The sequence below is a fragment of the Urocampus carinirostris genome, chromosome 14, assembly GCF_059441175.1.
Source record: "Urocampus carinirostris isolate Australia breed hairy pipefish chromosome 14, RoL_Ucar_1.0, whole genome shotgun sequence".
Classification (NCBI taxonomy): domain Eukaryota; kingdom Metazoa; phylum Chordata; class Actinopteri; order Syngnathiformes; family Syngnathidae; genus Urocampus; species Urocampus carinirostris.
In genome coordinates this window covers 24,906,724-24,926,440 of record NC_142362.1, presented here as the reverse complement: position 1 = coordinate 24,926,440, position 19,717 = coordinate 24,906,724, and the positions used below count along the sequence as shown (strand labels likewise).

Here is a 19,717-nt window from a genome sequence, read left to right as displayed (position 1 = left end):
CGTTTTTGAGTTTTTCCTTGCCCTCATGAAGGTTTTAGATCAGGGGATGGTGTAATAATAGTCTGTGGTTTGCAATAATCTATTGTCTGTGCAGCCATTTGAGACTTGAGGGCTATACAAATAAACATGACTTGAACTAGTAGATTGGATAATGAAATACAGGTAGAACATTGTTTATTTAATTAGTGCAATGCTTAAAAAATGTATAGCTTTAAACATAAACCGATTATAGCCAGTTTTAGTCGTTTACCAAAACTTTGAAGAATATTAACATTTGGAGACTTAGCTGTAAATGTATTTAGCTTTTCTTGCATTGCAGAGTAACGTTTCAGTTCTAAATAGCCAAATATCAAAATCTCACTGAAATTGCATGAATCAGTATTGAAGTACTTTATGCCGTTTGTTTTACCATACAACAGATGGTTGAATGATGTTTCATTTATTCGTTCATTTTTCAACCGCTTGTCTTCACAAGAGTCGTGGAGGTGCTCAAGTCCAATCCCAGCTGACAACGAGTATTGAGCACGGGACACTCTGGACGGTTCAGACATAGACTACCATTCACCATTCATACCTATGTATAATAAAGAGTCACCATTCTACCTGCCTTGCATGTTTTTGGGAGATGCCAAGAAACCAGAAAAAAACACACACAGTACAGGAAGAACATTAAGAACTCCAAACAGGGAAGCCGATAGCTGTAATTGAACCATAAGGTGGTCGCACTAAACAGTCATCAACATTATTTATTGGTTTGTTTTTTTATGTCAATAAAAGTACAATAAACTGTGCAACGTAACATTCAATTAGGGTGTTTTCATTTAAATAATGAGGTCAACACAATTTAAAAAAGGTGGACTTGTTCCATCTTAAGCAAAATAAATTATTTTTGACAAATATAAATCTGCAAAAATTGGTTAAATAAATGGTAAAAAATGCTTAGACTATGAATATACATTAGAAATAGGGTTCCCCGTTAACATACCAATTACAAAACAAGGACAGAAACACACTCGATTCTAATGCTAAACCTTTCCCTGGTTATTCCTCAGGTATCAATGAGAACAACTTGTAAAAACTACTCACCAAGCACCTCCGGAGGCTCAGTCTGGAAACCCTCAGGCTGTTGCCCTTGCAGCATGTCCAACAAAGCCTGAAGACTGCGTAGGCACAGTGAGGGGTGTGAGAAGCGTGTCTCCTTTATCAGCTCAAACACACCACATAGGCCGATGCCGATGATCTACAGACACAAATCAAAGCTGAAAGCTAAGGTAGTTATAGTGCTGCCGCTTCAATAATTCCTGGATCGTGCTCGTAGCTCAAATTCCTCATGTACCAAACGCATTTTCCCGATGAATTCCCAAAACACATCTTCCTGATCATTAAAACACATTTAGATAGTAATTAAACATATAAAATATAATAATAAGATCAATCGGATGATATTTCGAAAATGGCGGTATTCCACAGTCTGTCTTGCTGTGAGTAGGTGTCACATTGTGTTTGGAAGGTGTATTATAACTTAATAACGAGTATTTTGCAATCATTAATGAATCGGCGGCGGTTGACAGAGATTGAGAGTGTTAATGATAGTAAGCATTTACAGTGCACTTAAAATTGAGATGCTGTGACTTTAAGTGAATGTACACACCTAAAAAACATTTCAAAGTCCAATTTCATTTTTTAAAATTTGTTTTAGGTCTTTAATAGTTTGCATGAGTAAGCAAGACAGCTGAAAAAAATCAATTGAACATGTATCTGTCACTTACACTATCTAACCTTACTCGTGCATTCATTCTCAAGTCAGATATTTGGCCACATTTGGCGCACCAGATAATGTCTTTTTTTCGATAAGCGGCTCTTTCAGCTAGGCTCCCTAAAAAAGAGCCAGCTCTTTCAGCTCCCAGAAAAGAGCCGGCTCTTTCAGCTCCCAGAAAAGAGCCGGCTCTTCGGATCGTTTTTGTTGCTTTTATCCATATATGTAACATTTATACTTAACATTATGCACAAAATTATTTTGGGGGACAAATAAAGCTTAAAAAAGTACGAAGACAAAATGAAAAAGGACACAACAGAAGAAAACATAAAATATAGGACGAAAAAAGAGAAAAAAGAAAAGTAACTATTAAAGGAAGAAAAAAGAAGTAAAGTTAGAAGAATCAAAAGATTATGAGGTAAATGCGGAAAAGGAAGGAAAAAAAGAGGAAAAATGCTAGAAAAAAAAAGAAAAAAGTTTGGAAACAAAAGATGAAAAAAATAACAGGTCCTCTTACAATACAAGCTCTTCAAAGATTCCTACCATGTCATTGGGCTGGCATTAAAGTCTCTGTTGAGCCTATCTTGAACTCAGGTTGCATGTGAGCGGAGCTTCTCTGCTTTAAAATGTGTGAAAACTGGATTGAGAAACTTACTGTCTCAGTGAAGTCTGACCAAATCTTGTTTTCCACAAGGAAATATAATAACATTTTACTGTATGTGCGGTCCCTTCAAAATGTTTATTCTCTTCATGCTGAGGTTTCTTAACTTTTCCTTGCCCTTGTGTAGGTTTTAGACCAGGGGATGGTGTAATGGTAGTCCGTGCAGCCCTTTGAGACTTCTTGTGATTAAGGGCTATACATATAAACACAACTTGACTTGACTGATGCTGAGGGTAAGTAGTCATGGGCAGGGAGCATTCTCGAGTGGTCTCTAGTTGTAGCCTCTGAGACTGCTTGTGAACTGGATTTTCCAAGGTACAGCTAGCAAGATTTTGTTCACCCTAGGATGCATGACCTACCAGGACAAAAACCCTTCAAGACTGGGGTTAAAAATTAATGCTGAAAAATTCTTGTGTGTAGAGGTGCTTGTATAAAGAGGTACCATTGTACATAACTATTTCAATATATAGAGGATAAGTATGTAAAATAGCCTTGCTGGGTGTTAACATCCACTAACACTGCAAGTGTGTGCAGACGTTACGTTATGCAAGCCATAAACCGTAACTAATACAGCCATTTTTTTACAGTTTCTCCACCACCCAGTTCAAAGAGGTAGTGTGAATGAAAATAAAAATGTGAGAAAACAACATTGTGAACCCCTTGAAAGAGATTAGTATATTTTGGGAGGTTAAATGATTCTTCATGAAAAAATGTAAAAGAAAAAGCATAACAAGTTTTTGGTGATCTCACCTCACAAGCGTCCTTACCTTTGGAAGCTTGATGGCCGGCTCGCGGTACTCCTCCTCCTCCTCACTATCGGAGTCACCACTTTGCACAGAGCTCCTGGAGGCCAGCACCAATGAGGCCTCCCGCTGCTGCCACTCCAACACACAGTGGCGCACATTGCAGTAGACGTTGAATGAGGACGGGTTGCTGTGCAGCTTAATGTCGGGTATAAAGAGGGTGCCATCCAAATTCTCTGTCTGCGGGAGCCAAAGAGACAAAAGGGGTAAGCGTCTAGCTTCTAAGGCAGTGGTCGGCAACTACCGGGCCACGCAGAGTACCAGGCCAAGTGTCACAAAAAGTAAAGAGGAGTTTCATTATTTTTGTGATGATTATTGTTTATAACTGACAACGCGACGGAAACATAAAGCGGGGGGGTTGAGACTGTGTGTTTGAATTGGAATAAGAGCAGTTAGCACGGGCAGGTGCAGTTGCCTGCCAGGCAGTGAAACTGTCATATTGGAAGCGAGGATCCCCACCCGCAGAAAATACTACTAGAGATCAATTTCACCAAAGTTTTGCACTTTTTGCCAATCACTGTAGAGGATAGTCAACGGCAGACGACTACGTCAAATATGGTAAGCGGCTCACACAGCGAAGGCGGAAAGACTACAACACGGTCAAATAAGCGCTAAAAAGGGGAAGGATACCGAGCAGATCCATTCAAAGCATGCTGCGCTTTCACTGTGTGAGCCGCTTTTCCTGCACAATGAATCACTGGTCCTCTTCACCTACTTAGTTTCCTGAATGTTGGTCTGGAACTTGCATTATTATTGCATTAGAACCCTTATTTTCTCCGGTGTTCGGGTGGTGTGATTACAGTTCAAACGATCGACTTTTATCGAACATTTAATTATCGATTTTGGCAAAAATTATATGGCGATAGTTATCGTTATCGTTTCATCGCCCAGGCCTAATCAGCATTACCGTTCTTTTGTTTGATTTGTCATTAGTTTTGGCCTTGTGCAGTGGTTAGCACATTCGCCTAACATGCGAAAGGTCCCCGGTTCGCAAACGGGTAGAAACATATGTTGGCCTGGAGAGGGATGGGCATCGACAGGCTGTACTTGCCCAAGACACACCACAGGAAATGGTGCCCCTACCACCCTAGTAGTTAAGGGACCCAATCAACCAACCAACCAGTCTTTTGTATATCCACTGTACATGCCAGACAAACTAACCTTGATACTTGATTACTTAATACAAACGAGGGGTGTCCAAGCTACACCCAAGTGGAGATTTTGAGCCCACCAATCTCATTTCTACGTTCCTAATGCTCATTCCACTTAAATATAGGTCTAAAACCCATTTGAACTTCATCGTGAACTAGCAATTCATCACCTCCTGACCTTGTTTCTTTCCTTTGAAATCTCTTTAGAGATTTCACTTAATGAATGCGTAATCCCATATTTGCATACAAATTACATTTGCAGTGCATTTATTTTTTGACCATTCTCTTAAACTGAAAATGAGAACACCCCATGAATCATCATTCCATTTTACCAGTTGAAATTGGTAGTACAGTATGTACAATTAATTTTATCCATCCATCCATTATCTGCACCGCTTATCCTCAGTAGGATCGCGGGGGTGCTGAAGCCTATCCCAGCTATCTTCGGGCAGTGGGCAGGGGACACCCTAAACTGGTTGAAATTTGTTTCAGCCTCCCAAAATACACTACTTTTATACTGTTTGTTTCAAGATAAAAGTGTTTCAAATCATGGACATGAAACAATAATCAGGATGATCACACAAAATGATGAGCATTGTCCAAGAAGCATTCTCAGCCACAACCCTGAGGGAAGAGGAAGCTCAATGATCGATCTGCAGTGCCTAGCATTGCCCTTTGGGGCATACCAGTCACAGGAGGTGATGTCATCTGCTCCGGGAGATGGAAGTCATTCATACTCAGCGCAACGCAATAGGGAGGATATTAATCCCATTTTGTCTGCTGCTCTCTTGCCAGTAGCACTAAGTGTACAGTTTAAGAGAACAAGTCTTTGAAAGGCTACAATACAAACCACATGCTTGCTGTAAATGGACATGGAATGCTTATGATCCAATTTTGTAAGGGGACTTCGGAGGAAGAGATATTTTGAAAGCAGCGAATCCTCCATAACCATGTGAGCTCGGATGCATGTTGACAGAAAATCGGGAGAATTGCAACAATAGGTTTGTCATATAATGAGCCATGGTTAGAAATAGACAACTTTTGATTACAATTTTCAAATAATATACAGCAAGAAATTATAGAATTAAAAAAAGAAGAAGCAATTGACATGCAAATATTCTGCAATTGTACTGTAATCCCTATTTAGTGCTTCATACTTTGCAGCATGAATGCATCAGAGTTTGAAGTCTAAGTCAACTTTATTGTCAATTCTGCCGCGTAAACAAATAATTGAAATTGGGTTTCTCTCAGCCCTCAGTGTCTAGAAGATTAAAAAAAAAACATTATGCCGAGACACACTAAACTAAGACACACATACAGATAGTACGACACATAAATAGAATGAATAATAATATTCCGCAATTTTTTACCCCCAATTACATATTGCCTCTAGCAAGGACTGGCAGAGTACATTTTTGTTGGGCCTGACGGCTTTGTTTTGGTGTTCTGTCAACCAAAAACATGAACTGCACTCATGCAGCTGCGATATTTCATCTCCAATTGCATATTGCTGCAAGAGGGGACTGGGACAGCCAGAGAGACACATTCTGTGGAATGATGAGTCAAAATTTTAAGTTTTCGGTAGGTGTGCATCCTGTTACATCTGGCGTAAAAATGATGAAGCAGTAAAGACAGTAAAGCATGCTGGTGAACTCTGGTGTTTACCAAAATATCCTGAATATCCTCAAATGTTAAGCTTTTTTTACGTTCTTGGGGGAACCCTGAGAATAACCCAAGGTCTGATACCGTCGTGCCCTACTCATCATTTTATCCCAGTTACGACCAAAAACCTTGTCGACCAAATGTCTTCACTTATCCCAGTCGAAAAGATATCGAAGACAGGATATTTGAACAGATACCTGGACCACACTTCTTCAATCACTACACTCTGAGATGGTAGTAATTGTCAATCAACTAGCTTGGCCTGTGAGTAAAAGGTTTAATGTTTGCGATCATTGAATACAATAACGCAGGACACACATGCCCAATGTAACTATACAGTGGCTAGTAATTCCAAGCACGCCAATCACTGACCACACAACTACTTGGGCAAAAATGATATACTTCTTGAGTACAGACAAGGTGTCCCCTTTGGATGGAAGAGTTGGACCCTGGCAACTGTTGCCATGGCAAGACGCAACACTGAGTCGCTTGGCGACACGCCGTCACGAACATGTATGAGCTGCCAGGGACCTACAAATGCATTTTGTATTGTGCTTTTTGGCACTCTCCTGTCTGAATTTGTGGATGTGATAAGAGTCTAGGGTCAAACATGATTTTAATTCAGCCTGATTATGTGAATCCCATAGGTAAATTTTTGTATTAAACGTGATGACATGAAATTAACTGGCATTTCTTACCTTTGTCCTCGATTTCACTTTGGATTTCACCTTTTGACGCCTTTTCAGCTTTTTCTTGTTCAAAGCTTTCTTTCCCCTGAAAAAAAAAAATCTGTCACAACGAATGTCCATCAGTGACAGAAAACCTACTGCAGGAGGAGGTTGTTCACCATGTAAAACCCACTGTATTTTTACATTCCATTTTAACTCATTTAATACAGCCTGTGGAAAACTTTCTGTCCTATCTGTTAAGTCTTTTTTAATTATATGCTTGAAAAATTATTAGATTTACTACAAGCCAGGATACAGTTGGTGCAAGTGAACATCATGTATGTGCTTATATGGAAGCAAAATCGAACAATAACAATAAATAACCAGCACTAAAATCCCACAAAATGCAATCCATCTTTTTACACACTGTAGCTCACTTATTTTGACAAATATTTAAAAATATGCTATGCTTTGGTCTTTTTGAAGGTGTATCACAGAAGTCGGGAACTTGTGGCTCTTTTTATGAAAACATAAGTGGTATTATGTTAAAACAGTTACACAAGGAGGCAATTGTTGCAAACACGAGGCAGAGACTAGACTTGGTTAATAAAAGGTTTCGTTCCAGTATGTATAAGATGGAATTTTCACTGCAGTTTACAGTCAAAGTGTCACACCAACAGACCCCATATTGGCTGTAAATTGCTACATAATCCTGTATATGAGAGCTCACTAAGAATTCTATGTTCATTGTTTAAACACTTTATAGTAAAAAGTCACCCAAAACAATTTTTTACCAAGAAAGTCTAGCAAAGCACCTAGTGCAATTTGATTGGATGAGTGGTAGGAATGGGCGGAGCATTGCATCGGACAGGACGTGTGCACTCCTTCTCGCCCAGCGCCGTCTGCACTCAAGGTAAAAACGTTGGTATTCTAGTTTACAGTACATTGTGACATTTTTATAAAATAACTTTGCTCGCACCCTATTTTGAAACCTTTATTTAGGACAAAAATGACAGTCAAAATGAGCCTCAACAATCTTAAGTAACTGCAGGAGGGAGACACATGAAGTGATAGGTTTACAGTGCATGCGGAAAGTATTCACAGCGCTTCACTTTTTCCACATTTTGTTGTGTGACAGCCTCATTCCAAATTGTATTAATTGAATCCCTTATTTCAAAATTCTACACAAAATACTCCATTATGACAATGTGAAAACGTTTTTTTTTTATTTTTTTTGAATTTATTAAAAATAGAAAACTAAGAAATCACATTTACATAAGTAGATAGATAGATACTTTATTCATCCCCAGAGGGAAAATTCACATTTCCAGCAGCATCCCTGAGCTGAGAACAATACAATATTAAAGCAAAAAGAATACAATATACAAATACCCAGTGTGAGGTGCAAATGCCCACTGTAGCGTGTTATATAGAATATCTAAATAGTGCTACACAGAATATATATTGCAATAAAATTCAGTAATATGCAATGTAGGTGGTGTGGTTTAACGTGGGCTTTGCTTAATACTTTGTTGATCCACCTTTGGCAGCAAATACAGCATCAAGTCTTTTTGAATATGATCCCACAAGTTTAGCACACCTATCTTTAGGCAGTTTTGCCCATTCTTCTTTGCAATAAGTCTCAAGCTCAATCAGGTTGGATGGGAGACATTTGTGCACAGCTATTTTCAGATCTCTCCAGAGATGTTCGATCGGATTCAAGTCTGGACTCTGGCTGGGCCATTCCAGGACATTCACGGAGTGGTTCTGAAGCCAATCTTTTGAGATCTTGGCTGGGTGCTTTGGGTCGTTGTCCTGCTGAAAAATGAACCTTCGCCCCAGCCTGAGGTCAAGAGCGCTCTGGAGCAGGTTTTCATCCAGGATATCTCTATATATTGCTGCTTTCATTTTTCCTTCTATCCTGACTAGTCTGCCAGTTCCTGCTGCTAAAAAACATCCTCACAGCATGATGCTGCCACCACCATGCTTCACTGTAGGGATGGTATTGGCCTGGTGATGAGCGGTGCCTGGTTTCCTCCAAACATGGCGCCTGGCATTCACACCAAAGAGTTCAATCTTTGTCTAATCAGACCAGAGAATTTTGTTTCTCATGGTCTAAGAATCATTAAGGTACTTTATGGCAAATTCCAGACGGGCTTCCATGTTCCTTTTACTAAGGAGTGGCTTTCGTCTGGCCACTCTACCATACAGGCCTGATTGGTGGATTGCTGCAGAGATGGTTGTCCTTCTGGAAGGCTCTCTTCTCTCCACAGAGGAACGCTGGAGCTCTGACAGAGTGACCATTGGGTTCTTGGTCACCTCCCTGACTAAAACCCTTCTTCCCCGATCGCTCAGTTTAGAAGGCCGGCCAGCTCTAGGAAGAGTCCTGGTGGTTCCAAATGTCTTCCATTTACGAATAATGGAGGCCACTGTGCTCATTGGGACCTTCAAAGCAGCAGAAACTTTTCTGTATCCTTCCCCAGATTTGTGCCTCAAGACAATCCTGTCTCGCAGGTCTACAGACAGTTCTTTTGACTTCATGCTTGGTGTTTGTGTTCTGACATGCACACTCTACTGTGGGACCTTATATAGACAGGTGTGTGCCTTTCCAAATTATGTCTAATCAACTGAATTTACTGCAGGTGGACTCCAATTAAGCTGTAGAAAGATCTCAAGGATGATCAGCGAAAAAAAGATGCACCTGAGCTCAATTTTGAGCTTCATGGCAAAGGCTGTGAATACTTATGTAAATGTGATTTCTTAGTTTTCTATTTTTAATAAATTAAAAAAAAATTAAAAATGAACTTTTTCACATTGTCGTAATGGAGTATTTTGTGTAGAATTTTGAGATAAGAGATTAAATTAATACAATTTGAAATGAGGGTGTAACATAACAAAATGTGGAAAAAGTGAAGCGCTGTGAATACTTTCTGGATGCACTGTATATAGAAATGGAACACAGACTCTGGCATTATTATCATTTAAGATTTTATCAAATCAGCAAAGGTCACACAGTGAAATAAAATGGGCTGAAGAAATAGATTTTGTCTGGGGAGCAGGTTTGGTTGTTTTGTTGAAATTTGTCTTAAGTTATATGATCTAGCTCTCTCAAATTATTTAAATAAATATATGTTTTATTTATCTATTTATTTATTTATTTATTGCTTTTATAGCTCTTAGGGTCATAAAGGTTCCCGACCCCTGGTGTATCCGTATAAATTTGAAATGTCTATACTTGAAAACAGCCCTTTCAAAATGTTCCTATTCTTAAGAGACCAACATAATTACCAGGGGAAAAAAACAACAGAACTTAAAAAAAAAACTTAACAAAAAAAGCGATTGTCAATGGCAAAATTATCGATTAGTTACTAATTGGGGACTGTTAAAAAAAACGCATGGAAAATTGATTGTTTGTCAAAGCAAATGTAGATGCAAAGTCAATTTAGTCTTGGACTGTCTTGATGCCCGCTCATCAATTTGTCCAATAAAATGACACATAAAAATAAGCTTTCAAGTAGAGAACCTGAACTAGGTTATAAATCATGGATTTTCTGATTAATGTTTCCCTAATGGTGACCAAGACTTTATAGTCAAACACACATCTCTGATCTCAAATAATTGAAAGCACTGGTGGTCTGTGGGATAAAAAAAAATGATTTCACTTGCTGAATGAATAACAAGCTTTTAGACTTGACTTGTGCCGCTTCTTCTTGACTTTTTTTTTTTTTTTAGGCAGACATTACCTTAACTCGGTTCTTTGCCTTTCACATCCTCCTTTACCTCTTGCACTACTCTTCTGACCAGCAGTTTTGTTCTTTACATCATTGCCTGAATAATGCCTTTGTACAATCATATGTTTTCTTTCAGTCCTGCTTTTCTTTTCTACTTTTCATCAGACTTTTCTGTCTTTCTTTTATTTTTGGTATTCGACACTTTTTATGGTTGATATTAGTATTCAAAAATAATGATGCCAGGTATTAGTCCCAAAACCAGCCTTTTTGAGAGTGCTGCTGATACTCACAATCACAGTCAATACCAGCATCAGCGGCCTTCTAGTGGCTGTTGAAATTAGGAACCTGAAGTTTAAGGATTAGTAAATTACCGAAAATTAAATGAAATAGTCTGGCATTCATTGGCCAACCGTTTCTGCTTGATAGTCGCAGGGGTGTTTGAAACCCATCTAAGCTGACTTCGGGCAGTGTGCAGCCAATCACAGGGCACACACAGAAAGACAACCGTTCACAAATACATGAATGCCTTGAGACAATTTGGACTCTTCAATCGACCTGCCATGCATGTTATTTGGAACGTGGAAGGAGACCGACTCGGGAAGGAGGAGAATATGCCAACTCCACATAGGGAGACCAATAGCTGGAATTTAACCCAAACCTCTGAACTGAGGGACATCACGTTAACCAGTCATCCACGCTGCTATATGGAATTTGGGACTTTTTTTACTTTATGTCATTACATCCTGGCTTTTGTCATTTCAGCCTCAGTCAGCTCATACATGATACGCGTGCAAGAACATGCATTTAACTAATACGATTGCATATACTATTCTTTTTTCATCTTTTTAGTCCTTGGATTGGCGTTTGGACTCTACTTGAAGCAGCCCTTTTCCTCACTTTCACCATTTCCATGCTACACTAGCAAATAGAAACAAAATGAACCCGTGAGGACGAGAATCACTCTCCTACACCCCCCATTCCTTCTAACGAAAGTGTTCCACCCTGAACCGCTTTTCCAAAAGTAGGATAAAAGCAGATAGGTGCGGTAGAAAATGAAGCATATGTGCTATTTGAACTGAGTTGGGCATTGTTAACACATACTTAACAGAGAAAATATTTATTTTTTATTTTTTCAAAGGACACCTCAAACAACGCACCCCACCTTTAACCTACAACCGACCATCCGCGATTGTAAACATAAATGCACATGAAAAAAGAATCTTGGGTATTAGGAGGTTAAGGAACATATGTAAGGATTAAAAAGGTATTTCTATAAACTATGTTACTGCAGAAGTGAAACAATATATGTACTTAAGGTATTGGTATGTGGTGTTTGAATTAACTACTTGAAGAAAAATGTGCTACGAACAACCCCGACTAATATGAATAATGGAGTGACCACTAATGAAACCATATTCACCGTTACTATAATTCTTTCTAACTTCAAAAGGGTTTGAAAAAGTCTTCTTATTGCGAGATGACCAACGCACAGAGCAGGAGGGAGGATGCTGCGACGGCCGAGCTCCTCTCCAACCTGACTGACAATAAATGACGTAAGCTTAGGCAAAAAAATACAATAAAACATGAGATCACCTAACCCTTCCAGGAAAAAAATAATAAACATGCAGATAAGTCCGTCTTCACCATCATTATTTTGAGTTTCTTTCCCGAAAAATAATGTAAAATGAAAAGGTCTATTGCCCCTTCGAGTTGACGTCTAGCTAGCTGCCAACGCTAACTAGCTAGCAATAAATAATGACGTTGTTGGGCCCAAACACACACGAATGGCATCTTATCGAGTAACAGTGTACACCCTGCAGAATTATCATATAATTGATCAGATTTTGTCAGTTTTACGGATGTAAGGAACGAAGTAAACAGTAAAATATACTCTGGCCATGACAGCTAAGCTTACAGCTGCATGGATCAGGATTTATTCACAGAAGAGGTACCGGTACATGTTTTTTTTTTTTTTTTTTTTGCTTGTGCGGACGCCAGTGTTAACTGACAGGTTATGCATTACTGAATGTGGAAAAATATATATAATGAAATACATTTGGAAAAAATAACCTTTTTGCATGTTAGCGAACAAGCTAAAGGAAGTCCCTGGACTGAATGCAACCTTTGAGAGTGTCCCAATCTCTTCTCAACAGACACCTCTTATATATTTATTTTGGGCGCTAATGCGACAGCGACGTGAACCATAGAAGCTAGCCTGGCTCACGAGACACGAAGAACATTTGGTTCGCGATGGCTACGTCGGGTCGGGGAAATGACGTTGGGCTAAGCTAAGCTCCAAGCTAGTCCCGCAAATGACAAGCCAGTCCGCACCCGAAACCCAACAAACGTGCCTCACTCACCTTCCTGGATTGATTCCTTGTTCTTTATCATTGATGGCAGTCGTGTAAATCCTCCGGTATCTTTCCGCCAGGGCTCTTCCCGAGAGTAAAAGCTGGTACCGAGTCCGACAGTCGGACTGGGTTCCGGTTGTCGGACAAGAACCCATGCCCGGCCCGATGGTGGAAAGATCGGATCCGAGTCCATAAAAGACCCGGGCTCCGAGCCCCATCGACGACGGCGATGACGAGGGTAGAATCCCACCGCAAGCGGCGGCCGTTGCCGCAGCAGCGCACATCATCGTTGAGGAGCACAATGCATTAATCACGAAAAACTGGAAGCAGCTACATCACGCCCGTTCATCGACTAGGATATGTGTATTACTCAACTCACTGCGCGTTGATAACGTTGCAAAAAATAACACTAATTATATCCGGGATCTGCGGTTGTTATCGGGGCTAATTCAGAAGCCGAGGTCCTCCTCCTCTTCTGCTCACCCGTCTCTTGTCACGCTACAAAAACATGAATTCTAGTTGTTAACGGCTTAGGACATCACAAGCGTCCGTCGCGTTGGGTTTTAGTTTCCATTTGTCCCTCGGAAATGCGTTGACCCCCGAGCGGCTGCACCCTCAGACTGTCTGCCATCTTAGCTCCATCATCCCACCCCTCCCTTGCCCTGCAGAGGGCTGCGTAGCTTCGCCTGTACGCCGGTGGAACATTTCCATTATGGAATTGTTAATAGCCTTCCAGAACATTAATGGCATCCATTTGTAAAATAACTCTGACGCATGCCTTCAGATAAAATATCAAAATTTAAGTAATTATAGAGGTGAAACCACTGTCTTGCACTTTTACATGTGTCAAAGAGAGACAGGAAACTTGTTTAAGTAGAATAAAATGTGGATATAGTTTTTCTTTTTAAAGATGGGGTGCGTCCTTTTAGATATCCTTAGAAATACTTTATGATAATCGCCACAGTTTTTGTTACTGTAGCATAATGATGGTAACAGTACGAAAATACTTGTTTCTAGTAAGGTCCGAATGCCAACCTAAACCTCCCAAAAGATTTTTAAAGAGTTTATTTGAGCCAATCTGGGAAATGCCTGTACTTGCACACGCAAGCTTCACAGTGACTGCAATTATAACATAAGCCAGAAGATGGTGTCAGCGGGTAAAAAACTTCCAAATTATGCGTGTGTCGTACCTATCAATCTCCACAGCTCCATGCCCGTACAAACTGTCGTATTTTCCCTTACAAAATACAAAATAATCGTACACCATATTTTTTGGGGGGAATGATGTATGATGGGAAATCCCCAGGCGGCAGATGTATGCGCACAGTAGCATCAAACCGCTTGCTTCGTTAGCAACAAAAAAACCGATACCAAGATAGAGGCTGTCGCGGCGAACTCGTTAGACTTGGTTGATTTGCCGTTTCGTTATAGTCGGTGTATACCGGATGGTACCCATATTAGACAAATTTGCCTTTTTCCGTACAGATTTTCTCGTACGTCGTACACGTCTGAAAATGCATAATAAACGTACTTTGTACGGCAAAAACGTACAGGTTGGCAGGTATAGTGTGTTAACAATGCCCAACTGAGTTCAAAGAGCCATAATGCTTTTTTTTTCACCGCGCCTATGCTTTCATTTTACTTTTGTATACCTGACATTTTTTTTTAAGTTTTTTTATCTTTTCAAATTGTGTACTCTCTATAATAATTTTTGTACGGAAAAATAATGTAAAAAAAGAAAAATAACAATAAAATATAGTAGTTGTTTTTCTTTCGCATATGAGCTCTATTTCACATTCTTTCGGACACTGGTTGCAGACGACAACGTCATTATCAACTGCTAATATTGTCGCGATACACTAACAAATTTTGTCCTCAATCAAGCATTTATTCTTTGGGCGTATTGCTCTTCCTTCCTCACTCTAATGCCAACATTGAGAGAGTTTTCAGCCTCGCAAAGAAAGTGCTGTACATACACAGTCGAGGAAGACAATGGGAACTGATACTCTGACATCTTTATTGCAAATCAAATTCAATTGTGAAAGTTTCTATTACACAGTAAAATAAGTGTATGAAATCCTGCAATGTTACTACGTATGATATGCAACACTAAATTTACTGCAAATAGGGAGGTAACTAAGAAAGATGCTGAAATAAATGTTTGTGTTGTTTATTTTGTGAATAAAATAAACGTGTCTACACAATTTATTTTTTACATTGTCTGTCTTGTTTTGAGTAAATAGGTGCCACGTTGTGTTTGTAATGTTTATTATCGCTTCAATAGGGCAATTGCAACAGTTAAAAGGTGAGCAATTGGCTGAGATTGACAGTTTTACTTTTAGCAAAGCTGTTTAGGGCAGGACACATTAGGGAGGAGGAATGGGCAGTTGGGAGAGTGCTGTAAAGTGATGTAATGTTCGCCCCAGTGAGTTGCTTAATGTGTCTTCCCCAGGGAAATCACCACCCTAAACAAGTGCACAAGACGAAAAAATATGTATCTTGCCCGTGTATAGACCCTCTCATTTGTTTGTAAACATTGCGATGTATACAATGGGCGGAGCTTAGCCTAGTCTTAATTGGAGTCATTTCCACATTTTGATGGGTTTCATGTTTAAAATGCACATTTATCCCCTTAATAATAATTGCAATTCTCCAATTGTAAACCTGTAAATCACTTTCTTATTTTACAATATAAAAAAGTTAGATGAGCAGATAATTTCTGCTTATTTTTAGAATTACCTTTGTTATTTTTCTATAACTAAAAAAATTGTGAAATAATGTAAAAATATAATAATATCCCAAATTACAGCACAATTACTGGCTAAAATAAGTTACATATATCTGCTCCTTAGCCACAGTAGCCACAAATTATAAGAGAAACATTAGGAAAAAAAAAAAAATAAGATGAAAGAGGTGCATGGAATTTTTTTTCTAAGTATTGTGCCTTGGTCTTAATTGGAGTCATTTCCACATTTTGGTGGGTTTCATGTTTAGAATACTTAATTATCCCCTTAATAATAATTGCAATTCTATAATTGTAAACCTGTAAATTATTTTCTATTTTACAACAAAAACCCAGTTAGGTGGGCAGATAATTTCTGCTTATTTTAAGAATTAACCTTGTCATTTATCTAGAATAAAATAATATGTGAAATAAGGTGAAAATATAATAATATCCCAAATTACAGCACAATTACTGGCTAAAATAAGTTACATATATCTGCTCCTCAGCCACAGTGGCCACAAATTATAAGAGAAACATTAGGCAAAAAAAAAAAAAGATGAAAGAGGTGCATGGAATTTTTTTTCTAAGTATTGTGCCTTGGTCTTAATTGGAGTCATTTCCACATTTGAGTGGGTTTCATGTTTAAAATACATATTGATCCCATCAATAATAATTGCAATTCTCCAATTGTAAACTTGTAAATTATTTTACTATTTTACGACAAAAAAACAGTTAGGTGGGCAGATAATTTCTGCTTATTTTAAGAATTAACCTTGTTATTTTTCTATATCAAAAAATATTGTGAAATAAGGTAAAGATATAATAATATCCCAAATTACAGCACACTTACTGGCTAAAATAAATTACATATATCTGCTCCTCAGCCACAGTGGCCACCAATTATAAGAAAACCCTTAGGCAAAAAAAAAAAACATGAAAGAGGTGCTTGGAATTTTTTTTCTAAGTATTGTGCCTTGGTCTTAATTGGAGTCATTTCCACATTTTGGTGGGTTTCATGTTTAAAATACATATTTATCCCATTGATAATAATTGCAATTCTCCAATTGTAAACTTGTAAATTATTTTACTATTTTACGACAAAAAACAGTTAGATGGGCAGATAATTTCTGCTTATTTTAAAAATTAACCTTGTTATTTTTCTATATCAAAAAATATTGTGAAATAAGGTAAAGTTATAATAATATCCCAAATTACAGCACACTTACTGGCTAAAATAAATTACATATGTCTGCTCCTCAGCCACAGTGGCCACCAATTATAAGAAAACCATTAGGTAAAAAAAAAAACATTAAAGAGGTGCTTGTAATTTTTTTTAAGCATTGTGCCTTGGTCTTAATTGGAGTCATTTCCACATTTTGGTGGGTTTCATGTTTAGAATACTTCATTATCCCCTTAATAATAATTGCAATTCTCTAATTGTAAACCTGTAAATTATTTTCTATTTTACAACAAAAACCCAGTTAGGTGGCCAGATAATTTCTGCTTATTTTAGGAATTAACTTTGTGATTTTTCTAGAATAACATAATATTGTGAAATAAGGTAAAAATATAATAATATCCCAAATTACAGAACAATTACTGGCTAAAATAAGTTACATATATCTGCTCCTCAGCCACAGTGGCCACAAAATATAAGAGAAACATTAGGCAAAAAAAAAAAGAAAGATGAAAGAGGTGCTTGGAACTATTTTTCTAAGTATTGTGCCTTGGTCTTAATTGGAGTCATTTCCGCATTTTGGTGGGTTTCATGTTTTAAATACATATTTATCCCCTTAATAATAATTGTAATTCTCTAATTGTAAACCTGTTAAATATTTTCTATTTTATAATAAAAACCCAGTTAGGTGGGCAGATAATTTCTGCTTATTTTAAGAATTAACTTTGTCATTTATCTAGAATAAAATAATATGTGAAATAAGGTGAAAATATAATAATATCCCAAATCACAGCACAATTACTGGCTAAAATAAGTTACATATATCTGCTCCTCAGCCACAGTAGCCACAAATTATAAGAGAAATATTAGGCAAAAAAAAATAAAACATGAAAGAGGTGCTTGGATTTTTTTTTCTGAGTATTGTACCTTGGTCCTAATTGGAGTCATTTCCGCATTTTGGTTGGTTTCATGTTTTAAATACATACTTATCCCCTTAATACTAATTGCAATTCCCCAATTGCAAACCTGACAAAACACAAAGCACCTATTTACTCACAGCAAGATGGACTATGTAGAATACCGTGACAATATTAGCAATCTAAAATGACATTGTCGTCTGCTACCAGTGACTGTGACAATCCAGATTAGAGCTAAAATGAGCAAAACAAGATTGGTCTAACAAAATAACGAGTAAAAAAAAAAACAGATAGGTTGACTGGGATGTGTTACTCCAGGCTTCATGTGTACATTATGTGAAATTGTTTATTCATAAAAATAATACGTTTATTTATCTTCAAGCGCTAATTGAAATTAAAAAAAGAAGAACCAGTCATAATTAAGCTAGTTACATAAGTACGTGGAAGAGACAGGTTCTTTGTCCTAGATAAGGGATCTTAAACCCAATTTACCCACGGACTGCTGGGGTTGTGGCCTGGGTGAGGCTGGGCCAAAACAGGTTTTCCACAAGAGAACTTGGGATAAAAAAATCCCATTGTTTTTACAACTAGACAAAAATAAGATACAAAAATAAAGAAAAAAAAAAAAAGAATACATGAATTCATCAGTATTAAATAAATCAGTAATATACTAGGGCTGTACTCAAAGGGACAGTGTGCATAATTCAGTGTCTCCTAGTAGTAATTCGTGGAATAAAAATATTATTTAATTCAATAATTAACAAAAATAAATGAACTATAATATAGGTGTGAATTTATAAGTACTCATAGTTCCAACAATTTATACGTATTTAACATAATATGAGCCTCACAGAAGGATTTGACATAATTGTCTGCCATCTTGCTGCTACGGGTACCCCCAAAAAAATAGTCAAACGGATGGGTAAAAAAATAACTATGAAATGGTGCTTTGTGGTCACTTCGTAATTTTCATTCTCACTTGTGATTTTTGCACCCATTTATGGTTGCGCGACACAATACTACAAAATCTTGTGGTCATATAAAACACACTGTCCCTTTAACTTTCTTATCAAGGCTTGCGCCTCAAACTATCCTCCTGAGGGCCACAAAGGGTCAACGGGCTGCCAGTTTGAGACCTTTGTCCTCGATGTTTTACAAATAATGTAACTACCTTGAATATGCCACCTGGTTCAGTTAGAAGACTGAAAGAGTAAAAACAGAGAGAAAGTAATAAGAGAGGCAGGGAGAAAGACAAAAAAGAGAGAAAAAGAAAGACAGTGCGAGAGACAAAGAGAAACACAGAAAAATGAGAAAGTTAAAGAGATGAAAAAGCAAGAGAAAGAGAGAAAAAGAATGAGAGAAGGAGAAAATGAAATACAGCTGTTGTGTCTTTATGAGTGGCACCTGGCATTAGCGACAGCTCGAGCACGTATTTAAAACTGCAGCCCGTTTTTCTCTTGCACTTCTCCGAGCATTGTTTCAATGGGACGAAATAAAACCCTAGGGCGTGCCTAATCTGGCCCCCAGGCCGAATTGATGACACCCCTGAACCTGATGCATTCGTCAAGATTTTGGGACAGGAAGCTAATAACCATCATGATAGTGAAATTTGACTATCACAATTGAAAATTCACAAGTGGAAACATTTCTTTCATTGCCTTCCAATGTGAAGTGATACATTACATGATATCCATAAAGCTTTCCGATATTTGCAAACATGTTTGCATTTTTATGTAACCTTCTATTCCCCCCTAGCATGTTTTTTTTACTGTTTTGTTTTTTTATCTTCTTCTTTATTGGTGTTTGGTTTGTTGTACAGTTTGAATGTACCGTTTAGCAATACTGTGGTAAGATATTTGTATGGTAATGTATATGCGAATGTTCAATATTTTTTTTTTACATTTTTCTTGCACTCATGAAGGTTTCATATCAGAAGATGGTCACTATAAAATGACAGACCGTTGAGACTTCGTGATTAAGGGCGATACAAATAAACATGACTTTACATGTTGTTCGCCAGTAACGGTCAAGTTCATGGAGGTTACGACCCGTGACGTCACACAGCAAAGGCGATATAAAGATGACCCCGTGTTTTGGCCTGTAATTGGAGGATTT

The 19,717-nt window shown here is 38.0% G+C and overlaps 1 protein-coding gene across 3 annotated transcripts in view; it reads right to left on the bottom strand.

The window, feature by feature from the left end:
* The window catches only part of mycbp2 (MYC binding protein 2), a 75,756-nt gene extending 62,344 nt beyond the window's left edge, over positions 1-13,412 (bottom strand). For all 3 annotated transcript variants that reach the window (XM_088353309.1, XM_088353311.1, XM_088353310.1), the window contains exons 1-4: positions 12,793-13,412; positions 6,732-6,807; positions 3,185-3,400; positions 1,087-1,240 (exon numbers count right to left, since the gene is read on the bottom strand). In XM_088353309.1, coding sequence (XP_088209435.1) covers positions 1,087-1,240; positions 3,185-3,400; positions 6,732-6,807; positions 12,793-13,070 — 724 coding nt within the window. In that variant the 5' untranslated portion in view covers positions 13,071-13,412. The remainder of the gene's footprint in view (positions 1-1,086; positions 1,241-3,184; positions 3,401-6,731; positions 6,808-12,792) is intronic.
* Between the last annotated feature and the right edge of the window lie 6,305 nt (positions 13,413-19,717).